Consider the following 23,963-nt stretch of genomic DNA (forward strand, 5'->3'; position numbering starts at 1 on the left):
AGAAAATCATGCTAATTAGAATAATCGTTTTTTTAAAAAGTTACCCTATAGTGAAACTTTTTTTTCCAATTGAATTGTTAGAACCTTAATATACAGACTTAAAGTTGGATATAGTATGATTTAACTGGGGTAGAAGGTCCAGAGCCCTGCTGGTTCTGCTTTTTTAGTACCTCCTTTCTTTTAGTAGCTCTTGAGCACTCTTTACAACCTCTGGAACACAGCTTTAAAACCATTGTTCTGAGCCACGTGCGGAGGCTTACACCTGTAATCCCAGCACTTTGGGAGGCTGAGGCGGGCGGATCACCTGAGGTCAGGAGTTCGAGACCAGCCTGGCCAACATGTGAAACCCCATCTCTACGAAAAAAATGCAAAAAAATCAGCCGGCGTGGTAGTGCATACCTGTAATCCCTGCTACTTAGGAGGCTGAGGCACAAGAATCGCTTGGACCAGGGAGGTGGAGGTTGCAGTGACCCAAGATCACGCCACTGCACTCCAGCCTGGGCGACAGAGCGAGACTCTGTCTCAAAACAAAACAAAACAAAATAAAAAAATCCCATTGATCTGGATTGGTGTTTCTCAAACTTTAAAGTACAAAAAAAATCACCTTGAGATCTTGTTAAAATGCATATTCTAGTTCAGATCTGCTTGGGGTGGAGCTTTGAGAAGCTGTATTTCTAAATAGTTCCCAGGTAATGCTAATGCTCTTTGGTCCGCCCTACACTTTCAATAGCAAAGAGCTAGAATTTAGCTTGTGTGGAGTTGTGTAACTTGCATGATGTTTTGCATGCCCCAAGTCTAGTCAAAGATATTACCCAAGAACTCTGTCTAGATATATTGGTAATATTAACTCTTGGTTAGAGGCCAAAGCTGCTTGCACCCTAGGGAAAGGGAGAGGAAATATTCTTGGACTTCATGATAATAGGCTTTTGCCTTAAGCATTTTATAGCCCCCTTGACAAAGTCCATTTGTTCAGTGATGCTTCTCTTTTTCCTCAGGGATGACCTGACTGATGATTCTGTCTTCACTCGAAGCTCCCAGTGTTCTCGGGGTCTTGAGCGATATATTTCCCAGGAGGAAGGGCCTCTCAGTCCCTTCTTGGGACAACTGGATGAGGACTACCGAACAAAAGAAACTTTCCTGCATCGATCTGATTATAGTCCCCATATCAGTTGTCATGATGAGCTTTTGCGGGGAACAGAACGGAATCGAGAAAAACTTAAAGGCTACTCTATACGATCTGAAGAAAGGAACCGGGAGGCCAAAAGACCCCGTTATGATGACACAGTGAAGATTAACAGCATGGGAGGGGATCACCCAAGTTTTACATCAGGAACTCGCAACTATCGACAGCGTAGACGAAGCCCAAGTCCTAGGTTTCTCGACCCTGAGTTTCGAGAACTGGATCTTGCCAGACGAAAGCGAGAGGAAGAGGAGGAGCGAAGTAGGAGCTTGAGTCAGGAGCTGGTTGGAGTTGATGGTGGTGGTACTGGCTGTTCCATCCCTGGATTGTCAGGTGTCCTAACAGCATCGGAGCCAGGATATTCTTTGCATCGGCCTGAAGAAGTATCTGTGATGCCCAAGAAGTCCATTTTGAAGAAGCGGATTGAGGTGGACATAATGGAGCCTTCCATGCAGGTCTCTGCTGCATTTCTTGTAGGGCGTGCTGCATTTCTTGTAGGGCGTCTTGCTAGTCTCTCTAAATATCTTAATGCCTGTTTACTTTCCTGTGGGCTATGTTTCTAATAGTGTCTTTGTAATATATGCTGGACCAACATTGTGAGCTATACCTTCTAGGACTGTGAGCTACACCTTCTAGGACTCTCCAAACGAAACTGTAGGCCTTTTAATGCATCAGTAGAGGGTTATATTGCTGTATATTAGGCTTTATATTAATAAATAGATATTTTGGAGAGTATCTACTAAAAGTTTTTTTCCTTAAATTGGATTATCCTTTGGCAATCTTTGAATATGGGTTTGTTGGAAATGAAGCTTGAAGGGCAAAGGGAGGAGGTGACCTCAATTTTCTCATCTCTCTTTAGAGAGAAGACAAGATGTATGAGTTGTAGGACACTGAACTAGAAATCAGGTGATTCTGATTTTGGACCCTCTTCTGCCACCAACTTACTGTGATTTTTAGACAAGTCACCTCACCATTCTGAGCCTTGATATTTTTCCCTCACCTGTGAAAGGATGGTGAGACCGACCACTAGTGGAAAGACCACTAGTTTTTAGCTGTCCTCTTAGGAGATAAAGGCTTCTGAAGAGGTTCGCAAGCAAGGGAATGCTGATGAATTAGTGTTCCAGAGTTTCCTGTCCCCACTTCAGCCAAAGCAGCTCGCTCTCTCTTTTTTTTTTTTTCTTTTCTTTTGGGGATCCATAGAAAAGAAAACAAGCTAGGGGATCTCTAAAATTCTTTTGAATTCAGATTCCTTTTAACGCATAGATAAAGGTGAGGATTCCATCCAGTTTGCCTCACTTCCTGTTTCTCCTTCTTAACAGCAGAAACGTGGAGATAAGGTGACTCACATTTTGAATCTGGCTAAGGATATTCGTCCTCCCTTTTATCCATACTTACATCTCACCTGTTAATTCAGGAAGACCAAAGTATTTAAGTAATTTATCTCAGTTACTAATGTTCTGAGATTCTGCATAAGACTAAATCAGTTGTGTTTGTCTTTGCAGCTTGAGAGTTTTTCCAGCAGTACCAGCTCCAGCCAAGATCACCCTCTCTACTCTGGGCACCCATCCCTTCCACTAAGTGGTGCTATTGCTGCTTTTGCCTCAGAGATTGAAAACAAGGGGACTATGGTAGAGACTGCCTTGAAGGAACCTCAGGGCAACCTCTACCAATGGGGTCCTCTTCCTGGGATTCCCAAAGACAACAGTCCTCTCAGAGAAAAATTTGGAAGTTTTCTATGCCACAAGGATAATTTGGATTTGAAGGCCGAGGGACCTGAGCGACACACAGACTTCCTGCTGCCCCATGAGAGAGCTAGCCAGGATGGCAGTGGTTTTTCCCGCATTCTGAGCATGTTGGCTGATTCTACTAGTACACAGGAAAAAAGGCGACGTAGCTTTCCTGACATTGAAGATGAGGAGAAATTTCTCTATGGGGATGAAGAAGAGGATTTAAAGGCAGAATCTCTACCAAAGCCCCTTGGGAGCTCTGAGAGTGAAGTTACGAGGCAGAAGGCAAGCTCCCTGCCATCTTCAGCTCCAGCTGTAAAGCTAGAATCACTAGAAGAGACCAATCCAGAATATGCCAAGATCCATGACTTGCTCAAGACAATAGGGCTGGATATTGGCGTAGCGGAGATTAGTCAATTGGCTGCACGCACCCAGGAACGACTTCATGGCAAGAAGCCATCATTACGCTCCTCAGCTGACCGCCGTTCCTCAGTTGACCAGTACTTTTCAGCTGACCGCTGTTCCTCAGTTGACCACCGCTTCTCAGCTGACCGCTGTTCCTCTGTTGACCACTGCTTCTCAGCTGATCGACGTTCCTCAGATCCCCACAGACTAGAGAGCAGGGAGGCACATCATAGCAATACCCACTCTCCAGAGGTGTCCCATCCCCACCCACCTTCTCCTGTGGATCCTTACCTGCTCACAAAAAATAGCCCTCCATTCCTAAAGTCTGACCATCCAGTGAGTCATATTTCAGGACCAGAGGTGGTTGGTAGTGGGTTTCAGTCATCTGTTGCAGTCAGGTGCATGTTACCATCAGCCCCATCTGCCCCAATTAGACTTCCACACACTGCTGCTTTATCTCAGTTTCACATGCCAAGGGCCTCTCAGTTTGCTGCAGCTCGGATACCTCCAAATTACCAGGGACCTGCCATTCCCCCTGCCTCCTTTGATGCATATAGGCATTACATGGCATATGCAGCCTCAAGATGGCCCATGTATCCCACCTCTCAACCATCAAACCACCCTGTACCTGAACCACACAGGATAATGCCAATAACCAAACAAGCTACTCGTAGCCGTCCCAATCTGCGTGTGATCCCCACTGTGACTCCTGATAAGCCTAAGCAGAAAGAGTCTGTGCGAGGCTCAATTGCTGTGGCCCAAGTGCCTGTTCAGGTGTCCATTCCGTCACTCATAAGATATAATCCAGAGAAGATCTCTGATGAGAAGAACCGTGCTTCCCAGAAGCAGAAGGTGAATATTAGCTTTGGGCATCCTGTGCCTGAGTTTTCTCCTTTATCATATATTTGTATATGTTTTTTAGAGGGGGTTGAAAATTTGTAAGGCTCTTTCACTTGAAGTCCTTTGGAGGCTGCCGTCATCACCCTGAGGAATGTATATTGTTCCTCAGTTTTTCACACTTTTTTTTTTTTAAAGACGAGTCTCACTCTGTCTCCCAGGCTGGAGTACAGTGGCACGATCTCATCTCACTGCAACCTCCGCCTCCCGGGTTCACGCCACTCTCCTGCCTCAGCCTCCTGAGTAGCTGGGAATACAGGCACCCGCCACCACGCCTGGCTAATTTTTATATTTTTAGTAGAGAGGGGATTTCGCCATATTGGCCAGGATGGTCTTGATCTCCTGACCTTGTGATCCACCCGCCTTGGCCTCCCAAAGTGCTGGGGTTACAGACGTGAGCCACTGTGCCTGGCCCACACATGTTTTATTAGGACTAAACAAAAGTCTGGCCTTGGGTCGTATTGTGATTGCCAGACTTCTCTTTTTTTTTTTTTTTTTGAGACAGAGTCTTGCTCTGTCCCCCAGGCTGGAGTGCAGTGGCGCGATCTCTCACTGCAAGCTCTGCCTCTTGGGTTCACGTCATTCTCCTGCCTCAGCCTCCCGAGTAGCTGGGACTAGCAGGCGCCCACCACCACACCCAGCTAATTTTTTTGTATTTTTAGTAGAGACGGGGTTTCACCGTGTTAGCCAGGATAGTCTTGATCTCCTGACCTTGTGATCCGCCCGCCTCAGCCTCCCAAAGTGCTGGAATTATAGGCTTGAGCCACTGTGCCCGGCCCAGACTTCTCTTTTTTAAGTTTAGTTCCATCCAAATTAATGGTCTTCAAACACTGTAGATAGGAACTGGGAGCCTTGAAGTCTTCAATATGATTTCATAGTGGAGTGGGGAACCAAAATTGGGTTTGGTGAAGGAGAATCAGTAAGCCTGTTTGATCCCAGTGAATTCTGTATTCTTATCCTGTAGTGATTATGTGAGTTAAAGCTAATAATTAGTTGTTGCTTGATAATTGAAGCAAACCAACAAATATACTTTGCTTGTTCTGGTTTATCTTAGAGCCCAGGAGTAACAGTAACATTTTTGACATGTTATTTATTTCAAAAATTATGTGTGTGTGTGTAGGTGTACATATATTTTATATAGAGATGGGGTCTTCTCAGTGTTGCCCAGGCTGATCTTGAACTCCTGGGCTCAAGTGATCCTCCCCTGCCAGCCTCACCCGGAGTGCTGAGATCACAGGCATGAGCACCGTGCCTGGTCTCTAAAATCATTTTTTATATTATCCAGGTTCATTGGGTTCCCAGGCTGTGGGAAGAAAGCAGTGACTGGGGTAAAGATATAATTCTAATAATTCTGATAATTTAGAGCAGTAGGTGAAAACTACATCAAGATAAGGAATACTTAATAGAAGAATTTTGAGTGGAAGAGTTAATACTATTAATTGTAAAGGTACTTGTTTAGAAACATAAAAATGTAATGTGTATAATTTGGTTTGCTCATAAAAGTTAAGACCTGGCCATGCGTGGTGGCTCATGCCTGTAATCCCAGCACTTTGGGAGGCTGAGGTGGGCAGATCACGAGGTCAGGAGATCGAGACCATCCTGGCTAACACAGTGAAACCCCGTCTCTACTAAAAATACAAAAAATTAGCCGGGTGTGGTGGCACACGCCTGGAGTCCCAGCTACTCAGGAGACTGTGGCAGGAGAATTGCTTGAACCCAGGAGGTGGAGGTTGCAGTGAGCCGAGATCATGCCACTGCACACCAGCCTGGGCAACAGAGCAAGATTCCATCTCAAAAAAAAAAAAAAAGTTAAGACCTGAAGAAAAAAAATAGAGGGCCAGTCTCAGTGTTTTGCAGTTAAAAAGTGTTAGCCAATTATTGGGAAGACAAAAAACACTTCAGGGTATTTAAGTTCAATAGAAACTTAACTTCAGTCTTTAGTTTTACTAAAAAGTCTTTTGAGAAAGGGAAATAGGTTCAATATAGACAAAACTTAAAACTTCAGAGACAGTGTTTGGAGGTCATACACTTTCTCTTTCCTTTCATAAATCTAGTCCTTAAGTCAGGGTGTTGATAATACATAGGTCTGTTATAGACACATATCAGCCTATTATATGCTGGTATAGTATAGACAAGCCATATTTGCTTTTTTCCATTAGGTAGTAGTATAGTTGAAAGATCATGAGCTTTAGGGCAGATATACCTGGATTTTAAATCTACACTTAATGTGTGACTTTGAGTATTCTGCTTAATCTTGTACAACCTCAGTTTTTTTTTTTTTTTTTTTTTTTTTTTGAGACAGAGTCTCGCTCTGTCACCCAGGCTGGAGTACAGTGGCGCGATCTCGGCTCACTGCAAGCTCTGCCTCCCGGGTTCACGCCATTCTCCTGCCTCAGCCTCCTGAGTAGCTGGGACTACAGGCGCCCGCCACCACGCACGGCTGATTTTTTGTATTTTTTTTTTTTTAGTAGAGACGGGGTTTCACCGTGTTCGCCAGGATGGTCTTGATCTCCTGACCTCATGATCCACCCGTCTCGGCCTCCCAAAGTGCTGGGATTACAGGCGTAAGCCACCGCGCCCGGCCAACCTCAGTTTTCTGACTACAAAATAGAGAAAATGTTGTGAGGTTTAAACAACATGCTACTCTGGGCACACTGCCTATGGGTTATCCCTGCTTTGCAAGGAGCAGTGAAAATAAATAAATAATATGAAATATGTCCCTTACTCATAACATATATAGTTCCTTTATGGTTCTATATATAACATATATATGGTTCCCTTTGGAACTTAGAACCACTATCTAATAGTTGCTATCAGTGCCCTAGATGCTTCCTGCAAAAAAACAAAAAAGCAACGTTTCTGGACAGTATAGTTTTTGAAAAGATGGACAGTTCTATTCTGGAACTTCGAACGAAATATCACTTTGACTGTAAGGTCAGAGCCTGTGTGCAGGCATTTGGATCCTTACATTCAGATAATGTCTAGCATGAAGGCTTCTGGAAGAGAGAAATAGAAAAGGGAATGTTGGAGGAGATGGACTCTCTTACCATTTTGTATTTTGCAGGTTATTGAAGAGAGGGAAAAACTAAAGAATGACCGGGAAGCCCGCCAGAAGAAGATGTACTATCTTAGGACCGAGTTAGAGCGGCTTCATAAACAACAAGGTATCAGCTGCTTTGCGTGATTGCCTTTTTGTAATAACTTATGTAGGAAACCCAAATTTGTTACTCTCACACAGGTTCAGTAACCTGAAACTTCATTAAAAAAAAATTTTTTTTTGACATAATTAAACTTACAAAAAAGTTGCAATAATAGTGCGAAGAATTCTCAGGTACTCTTCTCCCAGGTGATGATGATGATGATGATGATGATGATGATGATGATGATTTGAGACGAAGTTTTGCTCTTTTGCCGAGGCTGGAGTGAAGTGGCGTGGTTTCGACTCACTGCAACCTCTGTCCCCCAAGTTCAAGTGATTCTACTGCCTCAGCCTCCCAAGTAGCTGGAATTACAGGCACCTACCACCATGCCCAGCTAATTTTTTTCGTATTTTTAGTAAAGATGGGGTTTCGCCATGTTGGCCAGGCTGGTCTCGAACTCATCACCTCAGGTGATCCACCTGCCTCCGCCTCCCAAAGTGCTAGGATTACAGGCATGAGCCACCACACCCTGCCAGATTATTAACCTTTTAATACACTTGCTTTATCTTTTTTTCTCTCTCTCAATGTGTGTGTGTGTGTGTGTGTGTGTGTGTGTGTGTGTGTGTGTAATTTTTCCTGAACTTTTTTTTTTTTTTTTTTGAAAAGAGTCTCACTCTGTCACCCAGGCTGGAGTGCAGTGGCGCAATCTTGGCTCACTGCAACCTCTGCCTCCTGGATTCAAGTGATTCTCAATCCTCAGCCTCCCAAGTAGCTGGGATTACAAGTATGTGCCACCACACCTGGCTAATTTTTGTAGTTTTAGTAGAGGTGGAGTTTCACTGTTTTGTCCAGGCTGGTCTCAAACTCCTGGCCTCAAGCAATCCTGCTGCCTTGGCCTCCCAGAGTGCTGAGATTATAGGCGTGAGTCACTGCACTGGCCTTTTCTGAGCTTTTTAAAGTAACTTGTAGATGTGATGTTCTTTTACTCCTAAATACTTAAGTATTTCCTAACAACAAAGAAGGTACATACCCTTAATACACTTATCAAAATTAGGATATTAGCGGTGATACAATACTATTATCCAGTTTACCAATCTTACTCATATTTCACATTGTCCCATTAATGCCCTTTATAGCGAAAGAAAGTGTAAGATTATTTATCACATTCAGTTTTCATGTTCTTATACTCTTCTTTAATCTGAGTCTTTGTATTCCATAACATTAACATTCTGGAAAATAAGAGGTCACATATTTTGTAGAATATCCCTTAATTTTTTATTTGTCTGTTTCCTTATGATTAAATTCAGGTTATTCATTTTTGGCAAGACTATCACAGAATTGATGCTCAGTTTGTATCAGATGTTGATTTATCCCATTACTGGTAATGTTAACTTTAATTATTTGGTTAAAGTGGTGTCTGCCAGATTTCTCCACTATAAAGTTACTATTTTATCTTTTTAAATTAATATGTATTTTATAGAGGAGATACTTTGAGACCTTGTAAATATTCAGTTATTCCTCAAACTTTCACCCACTGGTTTTAGCATCCACTCATGAGTCTTGCCTGAGCCAGATATTATGATAATAGTTATTTAAAAAAATTTTTGAAACAGGGTTTCGCTGTGTCACCCAGGCTGAAGTATAGTGGCAGTGGCACAATCTCAGCTCACTGCAGCTGGCTCAGGTGATGCTCCTGAGTAACTGAGACCATAGGCACGAGCCACCAGGCCTGGCTAATTTTTTTTTTTTGGGCTAGAGACAAGGTTTTGCCATGTTTCCAAGGCTGGTCTCAAACTCCTGAGCTCTGCGGCCTCCCAAAGTGCTAGGATTACAGGCATGAGCCACTGTGCCTGGCCTATGATGGTATCAAATAGTGATTTTTCAAGTTTCCTCATTCCTTCTACCTTTATTGGCTTTCTACTATAAGAGGGAACTTCCTAACCCTCACTGCCATTTGTTTATCCATTTATATGAGTATGAATTCATGGATTCTTCGTTTGATACGTTATAATGTTTTATTATCATTATTTATTTTCATGCACACATTGTTCCAAATCTGGCCAATGAGACCCCTTGTGAGTTAGTTCCTGTGTCCTTTCAATATGTCTTCATCATTTTTGAGTACTTTCTTTTTTTTTTTTTTTTTTTTTTTTGAGATGGAGCCTTGCTCTGTTGCCCAGGCTAGAGTGCAGTGGCGTAATCTCAGCTTACTGCAACCTCCGCCTTCCGGGTTCAAGTAATTCTCTTGCCTCAACCTCCCGAGTAGCTGGGATTACAGGCGCGTGCCACCATGCCCGGCTAATTTTTGTATTTTTAGTAGAGACGGGGTTTCACCATGTTGGCCAGGTTGGTCTCGAACTTCTGACCTCAGGTGATCCGCCCTCCTCGGCCTCCCAAAGTGCTAGGATTATAGGTGTGAGCCACCAGGCCCAGCTTTTTTTTTTTTTTTTTTTTTTTTTTTTAAGAGACAAGGTCTCATTCTGTTGCCCAGGCTGGAGTGCAGTGGTGCTGTCATAGCTCACTGTAACCTCGAATTTTGGACTCCCAAAGCACTGGGATTACAGGCATGAGCAGCAGTGCCTGGTCTTTCCTTAAATTAGGCGCGCACACACACAAAAATGTTCCCTGATGCCTTCCTTTTTATTCCATTTGTTTATGCTTTTAGGAATTCACATACACAGTGAGGAAAAGAACATAACAAGGCTTCTAAATACTGATAGTATGAAAGAACAGAGAGTAGGAGAAGATGTAATTGCTTCTGTCTGGGTTTGGACTGTTTAGGGATGAGAAATTGAGTTATCCTATGAGGATTACCACCAGAGGATCTGCAGTTTAGAATAGGAGATAACATTAAATAAGCCAGCAGGGTATGGTGGCTCACACCTGTAATTCCAGCACTTTGAGAGGCTGAAGCAGGCAGATCACTTTGAGCTCAGGAGTTTAAGACCAGCCTGGGTGACATGGCAAAACCCCATCTCTACCAAAAAAAAAAAAAAAAAAGATAAACCAGAGGCAAAACCTAAAACTCACTGAAGAAATTGTTAAAGTGTCCTTAGATCAGATAAAGTCAAATATATTACCCTCTAAATAATTCTTCAGCTCTCTGAAGACAGGACAACTGCTAGATTCATAGTTACAACACTTATTAATGTTTTTGAGAGACACACACAAAATTATATATACTGTTATGGGAGTTCCTGGAGCCCCTGAAGCCTATCCATAGATCCTTACCTTATAACCTTTACACAAAAGATAATGTCATAACCCATCCTTTACCTTCATAGAAGCTTCACTTATACCAGCCCATGTGGAAGGAGAGTCTTACTTGCTCTTAGAAAGAAAAAATTGTTTTTTGAGATGGAGTCTGTCACTATCACCCAGGCTGGAGTGCAATGGTGTGATCTTGGCTCACTGCAACCTCCGCCTCCTGAGTCTAAGTACTTCTCCTGCCTCAGCCTCCTGAGTAACTAGAATTACAGGTGCCCACCACCACACCTGGCTAAGTTTTTGTGTTTTTCAGTATAGACGGGGTTCCACCATGTTAGTGAGGCTGATCTCAAGCACCTGAACTCAAGCAATTACCCTCCTCAGCCTCCCAAAGTGCTGGGATTACAGGCATGAGTCACTGCGCCTGGCCACCCTTAGAAACTTTTGTGGGCAAAGATTTTGTAACCATAAAGCCCTGACAAATTACTACTTGTAAATGAAAAACGACTCATCTTATTTTCCCTGTGCTTCTTTTTGTTGACATTTGACTACTCAGGAGAAATGCTGCGCAAGAAACGAAGGGAGAAGGATGGCCACAAAGATCCGCTCCTGGTGGAGGTGAGTCGGCTTCAGGATAACATTATGAAGGACATCGCAGAGCTACGGCAAGAGGCAGAAGAGGCAGAAAAGAAGCAATCTGAACTGGACAAAGTAGCTCAGATCTTGGGAATTAACATCTTTGATAAATCCCAGAAGTCTTTAAGTGATAGTAAAGAGCCTACAGAGAAGCCGGGGAAAGCAGAAAAATCCAAGAGCCCAGAAAAGGTGTCATCGTTCTCAAATTCCTCCTCCAACAAGGTAACAACTCAGCTTTTCCATTTCTGTCATCTTTTTTTTTTTCCCCCTTAGACTCCTATGGAAGTTTTCTAACCATTTTCTTAACTTAGGTTTTCAAACTGTTCTTACTCTTGATAATTATTTTCTTACAGTATGGATAAGAGCATGGTACTCCTCTTCCGAATTTCAGCAGTTCCTTGTTGCCCACAAAGAATCTCAAATCCTTAGTGTTCAGGACCTTCTGTATTCTTGTTCCAGCATTTACTCCTTAACCCACTCCTGTCTGGCTTCTGATCTTCTCACAACTTGTATGTACCCTTTTGCGGGGTTAATATTTAGCAACTGTGTTCATGTCTAGGTCACTACTATGTTGCCAAAGTCAGTAGATACGTTTTACTTCTCAAATGAGCAGCATTTGAGGCTGAGAATCACTTTCTCCTACAAATAACTCTTTTCCCTTGGCTTCTGTCACACTTCTTTTCCTCCTAGTACATTGGATGCTCCTGCTTAGTGTCCTTTGCTGTCTCTCATACATAATCTTTAAATTTTTGAGTTTCTCAGGGCTTAGTCCTTGCCCAGTTCTCCAGAATTTGCTCTTTCTTTCTAGGCCATTTCATCCAGTCCTATGCTAAAATGCCATGTGAGAAATGCAAGTTTTATGTTCTAGTCAAATGAGTCTTCTGAGTGTCTAACAACCTAACTCACCATTTCCACTTCATTGTCTCATAGGCACTTGAAATTGAGCATGTCCTAAACTAAATTAATGGTAGTGCTCAACCTCCTTCCAACTTTTTCTTCCTCCATTGTTATCCATTCTCAATGCATGGCACACTGTCCAACAGTTTTCATGACAACAACTTAAAAGTCACTCTTAGTGCTCTTCTCTCCCTAACTGCTCCATACACAGTTACAGATTCTGTCAGGTCCCTCTCCAAAGTAAATCTCGATTCCATCCAGCTTACCATTTCCATTGACAGTCAAGTCCAAGCCACATCAGTTTTTGCTTATGTTGCTATGTTAACTCTTTTTGCACATATAGCCAGTGATCATGATACTCAATCCCTTGCCTCCTTCCTCAACCTCATTTCATGCCTCTTTCCCTCTTGCTGACTGTAGTTGCATTACTAATCATTTCATTCCTCAAATGTATCATCTCCTCTCATGACCTCACATTTTCTGTTCCCTTTCTTTACCGTGCAAATTGAACTCTTTCCTTATCTACTCTTCTAACTCCAATTTGTCCTTTAGATTGGATCTTAAATTACTTCCCTGATTTCCTTCTGTGATTCCCTAGACTGTTAAATTTGCCTGATATACACTCCCATAATATCTTGTAATTTTCCTTCTTAGCATTTATGACAGATCTGATTATATAATTATATGTGTTCCGCAACTTTGCTTTTAAGGTTCAAAAGTTCCAGGGACTTTATATGTGTCATTGTTCAATATGGTTCCCAATACATAGCCCAGGGCCCGGCACATAGTAATGAATACTGCTCAGGAAACATTATATTACATCTTACACTGCATCACCTCAAAGTGCAGTTTTCCAGGTGTGCAATATCTGGTATTACACCTCTCTGGTTTTGCATTAATAATCCTATTAGCCTGGAATAATCTTTCTCCCACCCCCACTCACCCATTAAAGCCCAATTTGGATACCACCTCCTCCATGAAGAATTTCCAGAATTCCACTCAGATCTAGTCAGCCTTCTTTAGCACTCTGTAATTTGTTTCTTTGTAAAATTTATTTTGTTGTCTTGTTTAAAGACTCTTCTTACGTCTGTCTCCACTAAATGAGAGCTTCTTTTTTTTTTTTTGTTAAAGATGGGGTCTTGCTATATTGCCCAGGCTGGTCTTCTTTTTGAGACGGAGTCTTGCTCTGTCACCCAGACTGGAGTGCAGTGGTACAATCTTGGCTCAACCTTGGTTGAACCTGCAATCTCCGCCTCCCAGGTTCAAGCGATTCTCCTGCCTCCGCCTCCCAAGTAGCTGAGATTACAGGCACATGCCACCACCCCTGGCTAATTTTTGTGTTTTTAGTAGAGGCCAGGTTTCACAGTATTGGCCATGCTAGTCTTAAACTCCTGATCTTGTGATCTGGCCTCCCAAAGTGCTAGGATTACAGGCGTGAGCCACCCTGCCCGGCCATTTTTTTTTTTTTTTTTTTAGACAGAGTCTTGTTCTGTTGACCAGGCTGGAGTACAGTGGCGTGATCTTGGCTCACTGCATCCCCTGTCTCCCAGGCAATTCTCCTGCCTCAGCTTCCCAAGTAGCTGGCATTACAGGTGTGTACCACCACACCCAGCTAATTATTGTATTTTTAGTAGAGATGGAGTTTCACCATCCTGACCAGGCTGGTTTCGAACTCCTGACCTCAGGTAATCCACCTGCCCCAGCCTCCCGAAGTGCTGGGATTACAGGCATGAGCCACTGTGCCCATCCCCGGCTGGTCTTGAACTCCTAGGCTCAAGTGATGATCCTCCTGCCTCAGCCTCCCAAAGTGCTTGTATTACAGGTGTGAGCTGCCCCACCTGGCCTGAGAGGATAAAAGAGGAATCTTTATCTTTGTGTTTCCCATGGCATACAATATGTCTAGCACATAGTACATCCTCAGTTAATGTTGAGAGGTAGGAAAGAGAATATATTCTGTATTATCACCCAAGCTCTATTTTTTTCCATGTCTTCCTAGGAGAATTTTCTTTCTCAACCAGGTAGGACTAGTCTTTTATACGTGGGTCTTGAGTCTAGGTAGGGCCTTTAATGGGAGAAGAATTTAAAAGCTCTGGTCCTTTGTAATTGACTTATACATTGGATTTCTATTCATATACCAACCCCATGAGATAATCTATCATCTTGATTTGGGTGAGTCTTCATGGTCTCTGAAACTAACAGGGATATGTTACAATTCAGTTTTCATCTCAGCAGTAAGGAATATTATGTCCACAACCTTTCCTACCTGTCCTTCATATTTCTTTACCTCTCTTTAAAATGTATAGTTGGTTTGAAGTTTTCTTTCCCTTTCTGTTCATTTCAGAAAAGCACACACAAACTTGCAATTTCATCTACCTAGAAACAACTATTATTATTACTTTTTTTTTTTTTTTTTGACACAGGGTCTCACTCTGTCACCCAGGTTGAGTGCAGTGACACGATCATGGCTCACTGCAGCCTCCAACTCTCGGGTCTAAGCATTCTTCCCACCTCAGGCTCCCCAGTAGCTGGGACTACAGGTGCTCACCACCACCACACTTGGCTAATTTTGTAGAGTTGAGGTTTCGCCATGTTTCCAAGGCTGGTCCCGAACTCCTAAGCTCAAGTGATCTGCCCACCTCAGCCTCCCAAAGTGCTGGCAGGGCCCAGCCAAGACCACTGTTATTAAGACCTTGGTGTATGATATTATTAATACCTTGGTGTATGTTATTCCAAATACATACACCAAGGTATTAATTCTTTCCATTCATTCACTTAACAAATATGTATTGGTCACCAATAAAGTGTCAGGAACTGGTCTAGATATGGGAAATATCACACTGAACAGTATAGACAAGGTTCATATTCTCATTAAATAGCAGAAGACAGACAATAAATAAGTCCATGTTAGGTAATGATAAGTGCCTAAAAAAAGAAAGCAGGATAAGGAGTATAGAGTGGTTAGAGAAAGTATTTTGGATAAAGTGATATCCAACGCTCTATGCCTATTTACATATCTTCGTTGATTATTCAAGTGTATTTTATTAGTTTTCTAAGTATATCATGAACATCTTTCCATGTCAGTAAATACACTTCTATAATACCATTTTTAACAACCTTATTTTTTGTTGTTTTTGTTGCATGGTTAAGCGAAATTTATTTAACCAATCAAATCACCTGTTGTTTGACATGATACTTTCCATAGGATAAATATCAAGGAGTAAATTGCTGGGTTAAAGTGTATACAGTATTTTGAGGTATGTAATGTATTCCTAGATTATCTTCTAGAAGATGGTGCCAGTTAATACTCCCACCAGGAGTGTATGAACTCTCCCATCCCCTACCTGTCTGATGTGATCTCTTTAGTGATTCTTGAATAGGATTCAGGTAGGGAAAGAGTATCTTTGAAGCCCCAGTTGTTTCCCTTTCCTCCTATCCTACCTTTTTCCCTGAACGAGCCAATATTCTAGGTGCCCAGCTCCTTCATCTTGTGTACTATAGAACCCCATTCATAGCTAGCCTCTGAGTTGCAAAAATTATCTTTTTTTCCTGTGCTTTACTCCTGAACATTAACCAAAATTCTCATTTCCTGAGTGCCTTGTTCCAACTTGGTAATAAATTAATTTATATTAAATATTTACTGTTGATCATTTTAATATTAAGGAATTGATATATTTAAAAAAAAAGATACATGTTACTCAAAGGTGTTAAAAAATTTTTTTTTTTTTGGAGACAGGGTCTCACTTGTTGCTGAGGCTAGAATGCAGTGGCACAATCTTACGTTACTGCAACCTCTGCCTCCCGGGTTCAAGTGATTCTCGTGCCTCAACCTCCCGAGTAGCTGGAACTACAGGTGCACACCCCCATGCCCGGGTAATTTTTCTATTTTTAATAGAGATGGGGTTTCACCATGTTGGCCAGGCCTGTCTTGAACTTCTGGCCTCAAGTGATCCGCCCACCTCGACCTCCCAAAGTGATGTGCTTTCAGGCGTGAGCCACCGCACCTGGCCTCTAAAGGTGTTAAATTCTAAAAGTGATATTTTAGGCAGTTAGGAATGTTTTTCCCAGATTCCTTTAAATCGTTCTACATAGATGACCTTATTTATCTATGTATAGTTGTATAGTCTGCTTTATCTATGTACACCAACACTTCTCTCCAGTTTTTCATACCAGGATGCATGTGATGAGTTCACTATTACCTATTTTCTGCATTTGCTTTACTTAGCCTGTCAATTACCTTTTCCGTTTTGTTTTTTCTTCCCTCCCTAGTCGTCATGATTTTCAAATTTAACTATTTAGTTGCACAGGTAACACATTCAACATTTACTAAAGGGTATACAGTAAAGAGACTACTACCCATCCTTGTTCTCCACTTCCTTTCCCCAGAGGCAGCCAGTGTTTCCACAACCTTGGCTGTTCTTCTAGAGATATTTTAGGATATGTAAGTAAATATATTGCCGTTATGACTTACTTTTTATGCTGTAATAGCACTATGAAGTCAAATAGTTCTGTGTCTTAGAGACATGTTTCTGTTAGGGCTCCCCCCAACTTGTGCAGCTTTAAACATTGGAAATAGGGTCACATGGCCCTATTTCTATTATTATGGCCACTTACTATTTCAAAGAGAAGACAAGTCTAGATTGCCTTGAATTCCTTGTAAGTACAGTTTTTGCCCTCTAGGAATCAAAAGTAAACAATGAGAAGTTTCGTACTAAGAGCCCCAAGCCTGTGGAAAGCCCCCAGTCAGCCACTAAGCAGTTGGATCAGCCCACCGCTGCTTATGAGTATTATGATGCCGGCAATCACTGGTGCAAAGACTGCAACACCATCTGTGGGACCATGTTTGACTTCTTCACTCATATGCACAATAAGAAGCACACACAGGTAGGTATCCTACTCTCTGTTATTTTCACTCCCACCCTCACTCTCTTCAAACTTCTATACCCCTATCTGCATTGCGAAGCTGGAAAAGGAAACATTCTCATATGGGCAGGAGCCCCAATCTGAAGAGCCAAGAGACACCAACAAAGGAGACACCATTCCCAGGGCTCAGTCCAGGGGACTTGGCTGTAACTAAACACCATGACAAGTGTAAGTGAGGTTTCTGCCTCTTTTGATTCCTTGAGTACCTGATTTTTTTGTTTCATTTTACCTTTCTCTGGTACTTGGTCTAACATGTGTTTACCTTTTCCACAGGTGATTTCCATTTAAACAGTTGGCAGAGGGGTGGGGTGGGTAGCTGGGGGCTTCTGGTCCCCTGATCTTATTATGGGGGAAAAAAAAGAGAAAAGTGGGTCATTGAGCTTTTAGTGCTGTTGTGTGAGCACCTCTGCCTCTTACAAATAGACACTGGATCCCTACAACAGACCTTGGGCTTCAAAGACCCAGAGTGAGGCCAAGCAAGATGCCATAAAGCGCACTGACAAGATAACTGTTCCTGCAAAAGGTATGTTTCCTCTTTGCCTCCTTTGTGGTTTCCTTACATTCAGTTGAGGAAGAGGTGTCCTGAGCTAACGTGCTAGGAAGCAGCATAGCATGAGACAGCCATTCCTTTTAACAAAGCCATAAGATTGCCTTCTGTGTACAAAACAGTGTACTAGGTCCTGAAACTATAAAGAGATCTATAAGACCATGATCTCTACCCACATGACCAAAAATCTACTACTAACAGATGTTAAACATAGACATGTCACTTAAAATAGAACTGTCTTTGTCATTGGCTTATGGGCCCCAAATCTTACTTATTTGGAATCCAGGTTAAAAAGGATAGGAGATGCAGTAATTTAACTGCCTTTTCAACTAAGAACTATACAATATTTTGAGTCATTGTTATTAAGCGGTAAATGGAGAAGCAGAACCTTCCTTTGTCTTTAAACTTTTCAATTTCTTTCTTTTTTTTTTTCTGAGATGGAGTCTCGCTCTGTTGCCCAGGCTGGAGTGCAGTGGTGCAATCTCTGCTCACTGCAAGCCCTGCCTCCCAGATTCACCCCATTCTCCTGCCTCAGCCTCCCGAGTAGCTGGGACTACAGGCACCCGCCACCATGTCTTGTATTTTTTGTATTTTTAGTAGAGACGGGGTTTCACTGTGTTAGCCAGGATGGTCTCGATCTCCTGACCTCATGATCCGCCCACCTCTGCCTCCCAAAGTGCTGGGATTACAGGCATGAGCCACCGCGCCCGGCCCATAAACTTTTCAATTTCTTACCTTCACAAGTAGCCGGTGCTGCTGCTATGTCCTTGAGATCTACGGAAGAGAGATTCCTCAGTAATTAATACCAACATGAGAGATCCTCATAAAATGGTAATGGACTATTTGGGAGTATAGTTTTTATATCTCCTGAGATGCTTAGTGCTAGTTAGGGTTTGAGGAGACTCAGCAACAGGAATTAATCTGGCACAGGAAACTCCTAAATTAACCAGTTAATGTTCCCAAGAGGTAGAAGAATTAGAGAACTGTAGTTCAAGCCTTAGGTTGGAAAGACTGTGCCATTGGGATTCATCTAAATACTGCTTCTGACTTCACAGTGGGTAAGGCCCTCTATACTGTAACTATTTTACTGCAAAGCGGTGGTGGGATTTCCATTGGTTGCTGACATTCTGGGTGGAATCGACTTATTTCCTTGACTTTTTTCTACTTCTTCCAGGCTCTGAATTTCTGGTTCCCATCAGTGGATTTTATTGCCAGCTCTGTGAGGAATTTTTGGGGGATCCAATTTCTGGGGAGCAACATGTGAAGGGTCACCAACACAATGAGAAATACAAGGTTGGTCTTTGTAGTAGGCTGTGGAGTTTCCAACTTTTCTGAAGTAATTATTTTGACTTTGTCAAATGGCTTCTGAGCCAGAAAAAGCCACTGATACTTCAAATTCCATATAACCTCTTAAGTTCTCCTCAATCCTAGTGGGAGATGCTCAGCAGATAGCATCCCGTATGTCCTTGAGAAAGATTATTCTGGGGATTTCTACTGAATGAATTCTAACAGTGGCAGGGCCAAGATTTTTTTCTCTTGTGTTTTCACCAGTTTTTGAGCCTTTATCTTTTTTCTTCGCAGAAATATGTGGATGAAAACCCATTATATGAGGAGCGGCGGAATCTGGACCGCCAAGCTGGCTTGGCTGTGGTCCTAGAGACAGAACGGCGACGGCAGAGTGAGCTAAAGCGCAAACTTAGTGAGAAACCAAAGGAGGAGAAGAAAGAAAAAAAGGCAAAGGCTGTGAAAGAAGTAAAGGAGGATGACAAGGTCTCTGAGAAATTAGAAGACCAACTCTCTGAGGGTAGGAACTCCCCTGAAAAAGCTGAAAACAAAAGGAACACTGGCATCAAACTCCAGTTAAAAGAAGAGGTAAAGAAGGAATCACCAACATCATCTTCTTTCGGGAAATTCAGCTGGAAGAAGCCAGAAAAAGAAGAGGAGAAAAGTTCAGTGGTGACCCCAAGTATTTCTAAAGAAGAGATTGTAGAAAATAGTAAGGACAAAGAGGATGGCAAAGCTGAAGCTGGGAAGGCAAAGCCCATCAAAATCAAGCTCTCTGGGAAAACTGTTGTTGCACATACCAGCCCTTGGATGCCTGTTGTGACAACTTCAACACAGACTAAGATCCGACCCAACCTGCCTATCCCATCCACAGTACTCCGCAAGTCATGTTCAGCCACAATGAGCAAGCCAGCTCCTCTTAACACCTTTCTGTCTATTAAGTCCTCTGGAACCACTGCTAAACCTCTGCCAGTGGTTAAAGAATCTTCAGCTGATCTCTTCTTACCTCCAGACATCATCTCCAAAGCATTTGGAGGGGAAGAGGTGATTCTAAAAGGGTCTCCAGAGGAAAAAGTGGTGTTGGCTGAAAAGAATGAGCCATCTCATTTACCTGAACAAATACTACCACCACCACCACCCCCACCTCCACCGCCTCCACCACCCCCTATTATACCTCATCCAGCTGCCCCATCTGGTCAAGCAAATGCTATCTTGGCTCCAGTAAAATCAAACCCAACTGTATCTCAGACTCTCAGCCCTGGCTTCCTGGGTCCTAACATTTTGAACCCAGTGTTGCCTGTAGCCATCATGGCCTCAGCACAGCCAGCTGCCATTCCTTCTGATGAGACCGCTCCTGGGGTGAGTGAGAGTGACCGAGACCAGACCCTGTTCTCTGTGTTAGTACGTCCTCCACCACCCCTCTCAAGTGTGTTCAGTGAACAAGCCAAAAAATTAGAGAAGCGAAATTCATGCTTAGCCACTGCCAATGCTAAGGACCTGTATGACATATTCTATAGTAGTGGTGGAAAGGGGGGCCCTGAGACTAAGGGTACCTCTGAGACTAAGCTAAGTGGTGGTCCATTGGCCAATGGGGAAAATAGCAACCTCTCTAGAACCAAAAGTTCAGACACCTCTTCTGCTTATCCTTTGAACAGCAGTGCATCCCAAGAGGAGTTGCATCAAGATGAGGGTTTGGTCACTGCTCCTATAGTTAGCAACTCTGAAAAGCCCGTTGCAAAAACTCTGGTGGCCCTAGGGAAATGGTCAGTTGTAGAACATGTAGACCCAAAAAGCACAGGCAGCACCTATGGCTTCCTACAGCCTCTGACAAGGTTGTGCCAAAGCAGGCCTTATGAAACAGTTACCCCAAAGACAGACACGTTGGCCATGTGGACCTCTAGTTCCTTCCAGAGTGACACTTGTAGGGATATATCTCCAGAGAAAAAGAGTGAGCTTGATCTGGGAGAGCCAGGACCACCTGGTGTAGAACCACCTCCTCAGCTGTTAGATAAACAGCGCAAAGAATCTCAGAAGTTGGTAGAAATCCACCTCAGAGAATCTGCTAACCAGGATAAGGAAAGCCAAGAGGTCTGTAAATCTGAGGATTGTAGAGGAAGTGAGATAGAGACAAACACTGAACTAAAAGGAAGGGTGAAAGAGCTGTCTGAGGGGATATTTGATGAGGGAACAAGTACCAGCATTGGACCCCACAGCATAGAAGATTCTAATTTGAACCATGGGAACAGATACATGTGGGAGGGAGAAGTAAAACAGCCCAACTTGCTAATGATTGACAAAGAGGCTGAACAGTCCAATAAATTGATGACAGGAAGTGAAACTCCAAGTAAAGTAGTGATCAAATTGAGTCCACAGGCTTGCTCTTTCACAAAAGCAAAATTAGACTCATTTTTATCAGAAGCTAGGTCTTTACTCAATCCACAAGATACACCTGTGAAAATTTCTGCCCCAGAGTTGCTGCTTCAGTCCCCACCCAGATCAGCTGTGTGTTTAGCAGGTAGTCCACAAGAGCAAGGAGTTTCAGTTGTTAGTGAGGAGGGGCTAGGAAATTCAGCGCCAGAATCAGCTTCTAGAACTTCTAGGTACAGAAGCCTCAAACTCAAGAGAGAAAGATCAAAAGACTTTCAAGTTAAAAAGATCTATGAGTTGGCTGTTTGGGATGAAAACAAGAAGAGGCCAGAGACCTGGGAGAGCCCAGAGAAACCAAAAGCAGAAGCACTGGAGCTACAAGATGTCCATCCAGAGTTAACAGTGACAATAGAAAGCAAGGCCCTAGAAGACTTTAAAGCTACAGACTTAAAGGTAGAGGAGCTTACTGCCCTGGGGAATCTGGGGGATATGCCTGTTGATCTCTGCAGTGCTCGGGTAAGCCCAGCACATAGATCCCCAACTGCCTTGTCTCAGAAAGTGTGTGAAGAAAATTCTGTATCACCTGCAGGGTGTAATTCCTCCACTCCCACTGACTTTGAACCAATCCCATCTTTTTCTGGGTTTCCGTTAGATTCTCCCAAAACCTTGGTGCTTGACTTTGAGACAGAGGGTGAACGAAACTCATCTAATCCCAGGAGTGTTAGGATCCCTTCTCCTAACATTTTGAAAACTGGACTTAAAGAAAATGTTGACCATGGCTTGGGGGGCCTAGAGGGAACACACCAGGCCCTTGACCTGTTAGCAGGAGGAATGATGCCTGAGGAAGTACAAGAATCTTCCCAATTAGACAAACAAGAGTCACTCAGATTGGAATTAAAAGCAATTAATTCTGTAGGCCTTGGGCCATCTCCTTGCCTTCCAGACCTTGTTGACTTTGTCACACGGACCTCTGGAGTTCAAAAAGATAAACTATGTTCTCTACTCTCTGAGCCAGGTGACCCTTCTAAGTGTAGTTCCCTGGAGTTGGGGCCATTACAGCTAGAAGTATCGAATGCATCCATCACAAAGGTGGCAATTCTGCAAGTAGATGATGACAGTGCCGACCCTCTGAATTTGGTTAAAGCTCCAGTGTCAAGATCCCCTCCAAAGGAGCAGGTAGTTGAAGACAATATGGTCCCTCAGGAAATGCCTGAACAGGAAGCTACAGTTGGTGCCATCCAGGACCACTCAGAATCCAGTGTTCACAACTAAGAATAAATACCTAGAGCTACTTGTGAACGAATCAAATTGGCTTCTAGAAATCAGATGCCCAGATGATCCAGGACTAGTTTGCTATCTCATCTGGAACCTACACTAAGAGATGCAGTCAGCATCTTACAGTAAATATTAATGGAAGCTAAAAAATTTACCTCCTTTCCTTTTCCCTTTCCCCTTAAAACACCAGACAAATCGATAACAACTTCTATATATATATCTGTAAAAATGTATTTTCTGTTAATTTTTTTGGCCAATTTATTTTCTCCCACTTTGTCATTAAAATCAAATGTCTAACTGGCTCACCACATAGTGTGCTTTGATTGTATTTTGGCTTTGACTCTGCCATTTCTGAAATGTGGGGGAGGATGGAGGCAACTGACCTCTCCAATTGCTGTGTTGTATTCCTACCCAATTTCCTGGGCAGTTGATACATCTCTGGGAAAAACACCAGAAAGCTTGCTGAAATGGAAAACTTGGAAGAATTGTTCATCTCTTAGGCTTTCATTTGGATGGGCCTGCCTTAACATTGTTTGAAATGCAGCGTGAGTAGCTCTTTTGTTTACTCTTTACACCCCTTATTGGCATGTCAACTCCTGTACTTCCTTTACTCTGTTACCTTTCTTGAGATGCATTGTCCTGCTAACCCACAAAACTGTGTGGAAATAAACATGGAAGAATATCTGGCAGGCAGGCTTTTAGAAGACAGCAAATCGGTAAGGCTTATTCATGGTTCATTGCCAGGAGCAGATATGCTTTAGAGATCACTTTTATTTTTGAAACGGCCTTTGTTCATTGTATTGTGATCCAATAACACTTTGTATGAAATTGTTTAGCAGCCATTTCTGTTGTGAAGGGGTAGAAGATCTCTGAAACTTGTCTTGAGATTGAACTCATTCCCTGTTCCACAAACCCATATGTATCCTTTCCTCTACCACCAATTTATTTCCACCATAGTATGATGTTTTGGGTTGTATATTTTGTTAAAAAGATTAAAGAATTTTTGAGTTGGCTTGGACAAGTTTAACTTTATTTTTAATGTGTTAATTACTTGGAATAAATGCATTAATCTCATGTTTCCTTCTGGATTTTTGTTTTGAAATCACACACATTTGAACTTCAAAGGAAAACTAGAACAGTGAATCCCTGCTGCCTTATTGTCTACCACACCCCCAACCATGCTTTCCTCACTTGTCAGAACTACTTCATGCCACAATGTTAGGACATACAGTCTGCCCCAGCACAGCCTGGATGGGTAGTGAGTAGGCAACAGTTGTCTGGTATTGGCATCTTCCTATTGTGAAGCTTTTTATATACGTTTGTGTTGATTCTTCATAGATTATTCTGGGAACTGAGCTCCCCTAGGACAATCAGGTTCCTGCTCTTGGGAATTAGGGAGCTCAGTCCTCAGATTTTCTATCTCTGTCCCAGTTTCCTCTTGATAGCCCTGTTGTCAGCAGTTTATAACCTGACTCAACAGG

The 23,963-nt window shown here is 42.7% G+C and overlaps 1 protein-coding gene across 1 annotated transcript in view; it reads left to right on the plus strand.

Moving 5' to 3' along the window:
• ZNF318 (zinc finger protein 318) overlaps nucleotides 1-23,556 on the plus strand; it is a 34,302-nt gene extending 10,746 nt beyond the window's left edge. Inside the window, 8 exon segments of the mRNA XM_017878163.1 lie at nucleotides 996-1,635; nucleotides 2,683-4,164; nucleotides 7,274-7,373; nucleotides 11,113-11,414; nucleotides 16,767-16,970; nucleotides 17,433-17,532; nucleotides 18,731-18,849; nucleotides 19,138-23,556. Of these exon segments, the coding sequence (XP_017733652.1) occupies nucleotides 996-1,635; nucleotides 2,683-4,164; nucleotides 7,274-7,373; nucleotides 11,113-11,414; nucleotides 16,767-16,970; nucleotides 17,433-17,532; nucleotides 18,731-18,849; nucleotides 19,138-22,479 (6,289 nt within the window). The 3' untranslated portion in view covers nucleotides 22,480-23,556.
• The last annotated feature ends 407 nt before the right edge of the window (nucleotides 23,557-23,963 follow it).

This window comes from Rhinopithecus bieti, unplaced genomic scaffold (assembly GCF_001698545.2).
Source record: "Rhinopithecus bieti isolate Rb0 unplaced genomic scaffold, ASM169854v2 scaffold_9981, whole genome shotgun sequence".
Classification (NCBI taxonomy): Eukaryota; Metazoa; Chordata; class Mammalia; order Primates; family Cercopithecidae; genus Rhinopithecus; species Rhinopithecus bieti.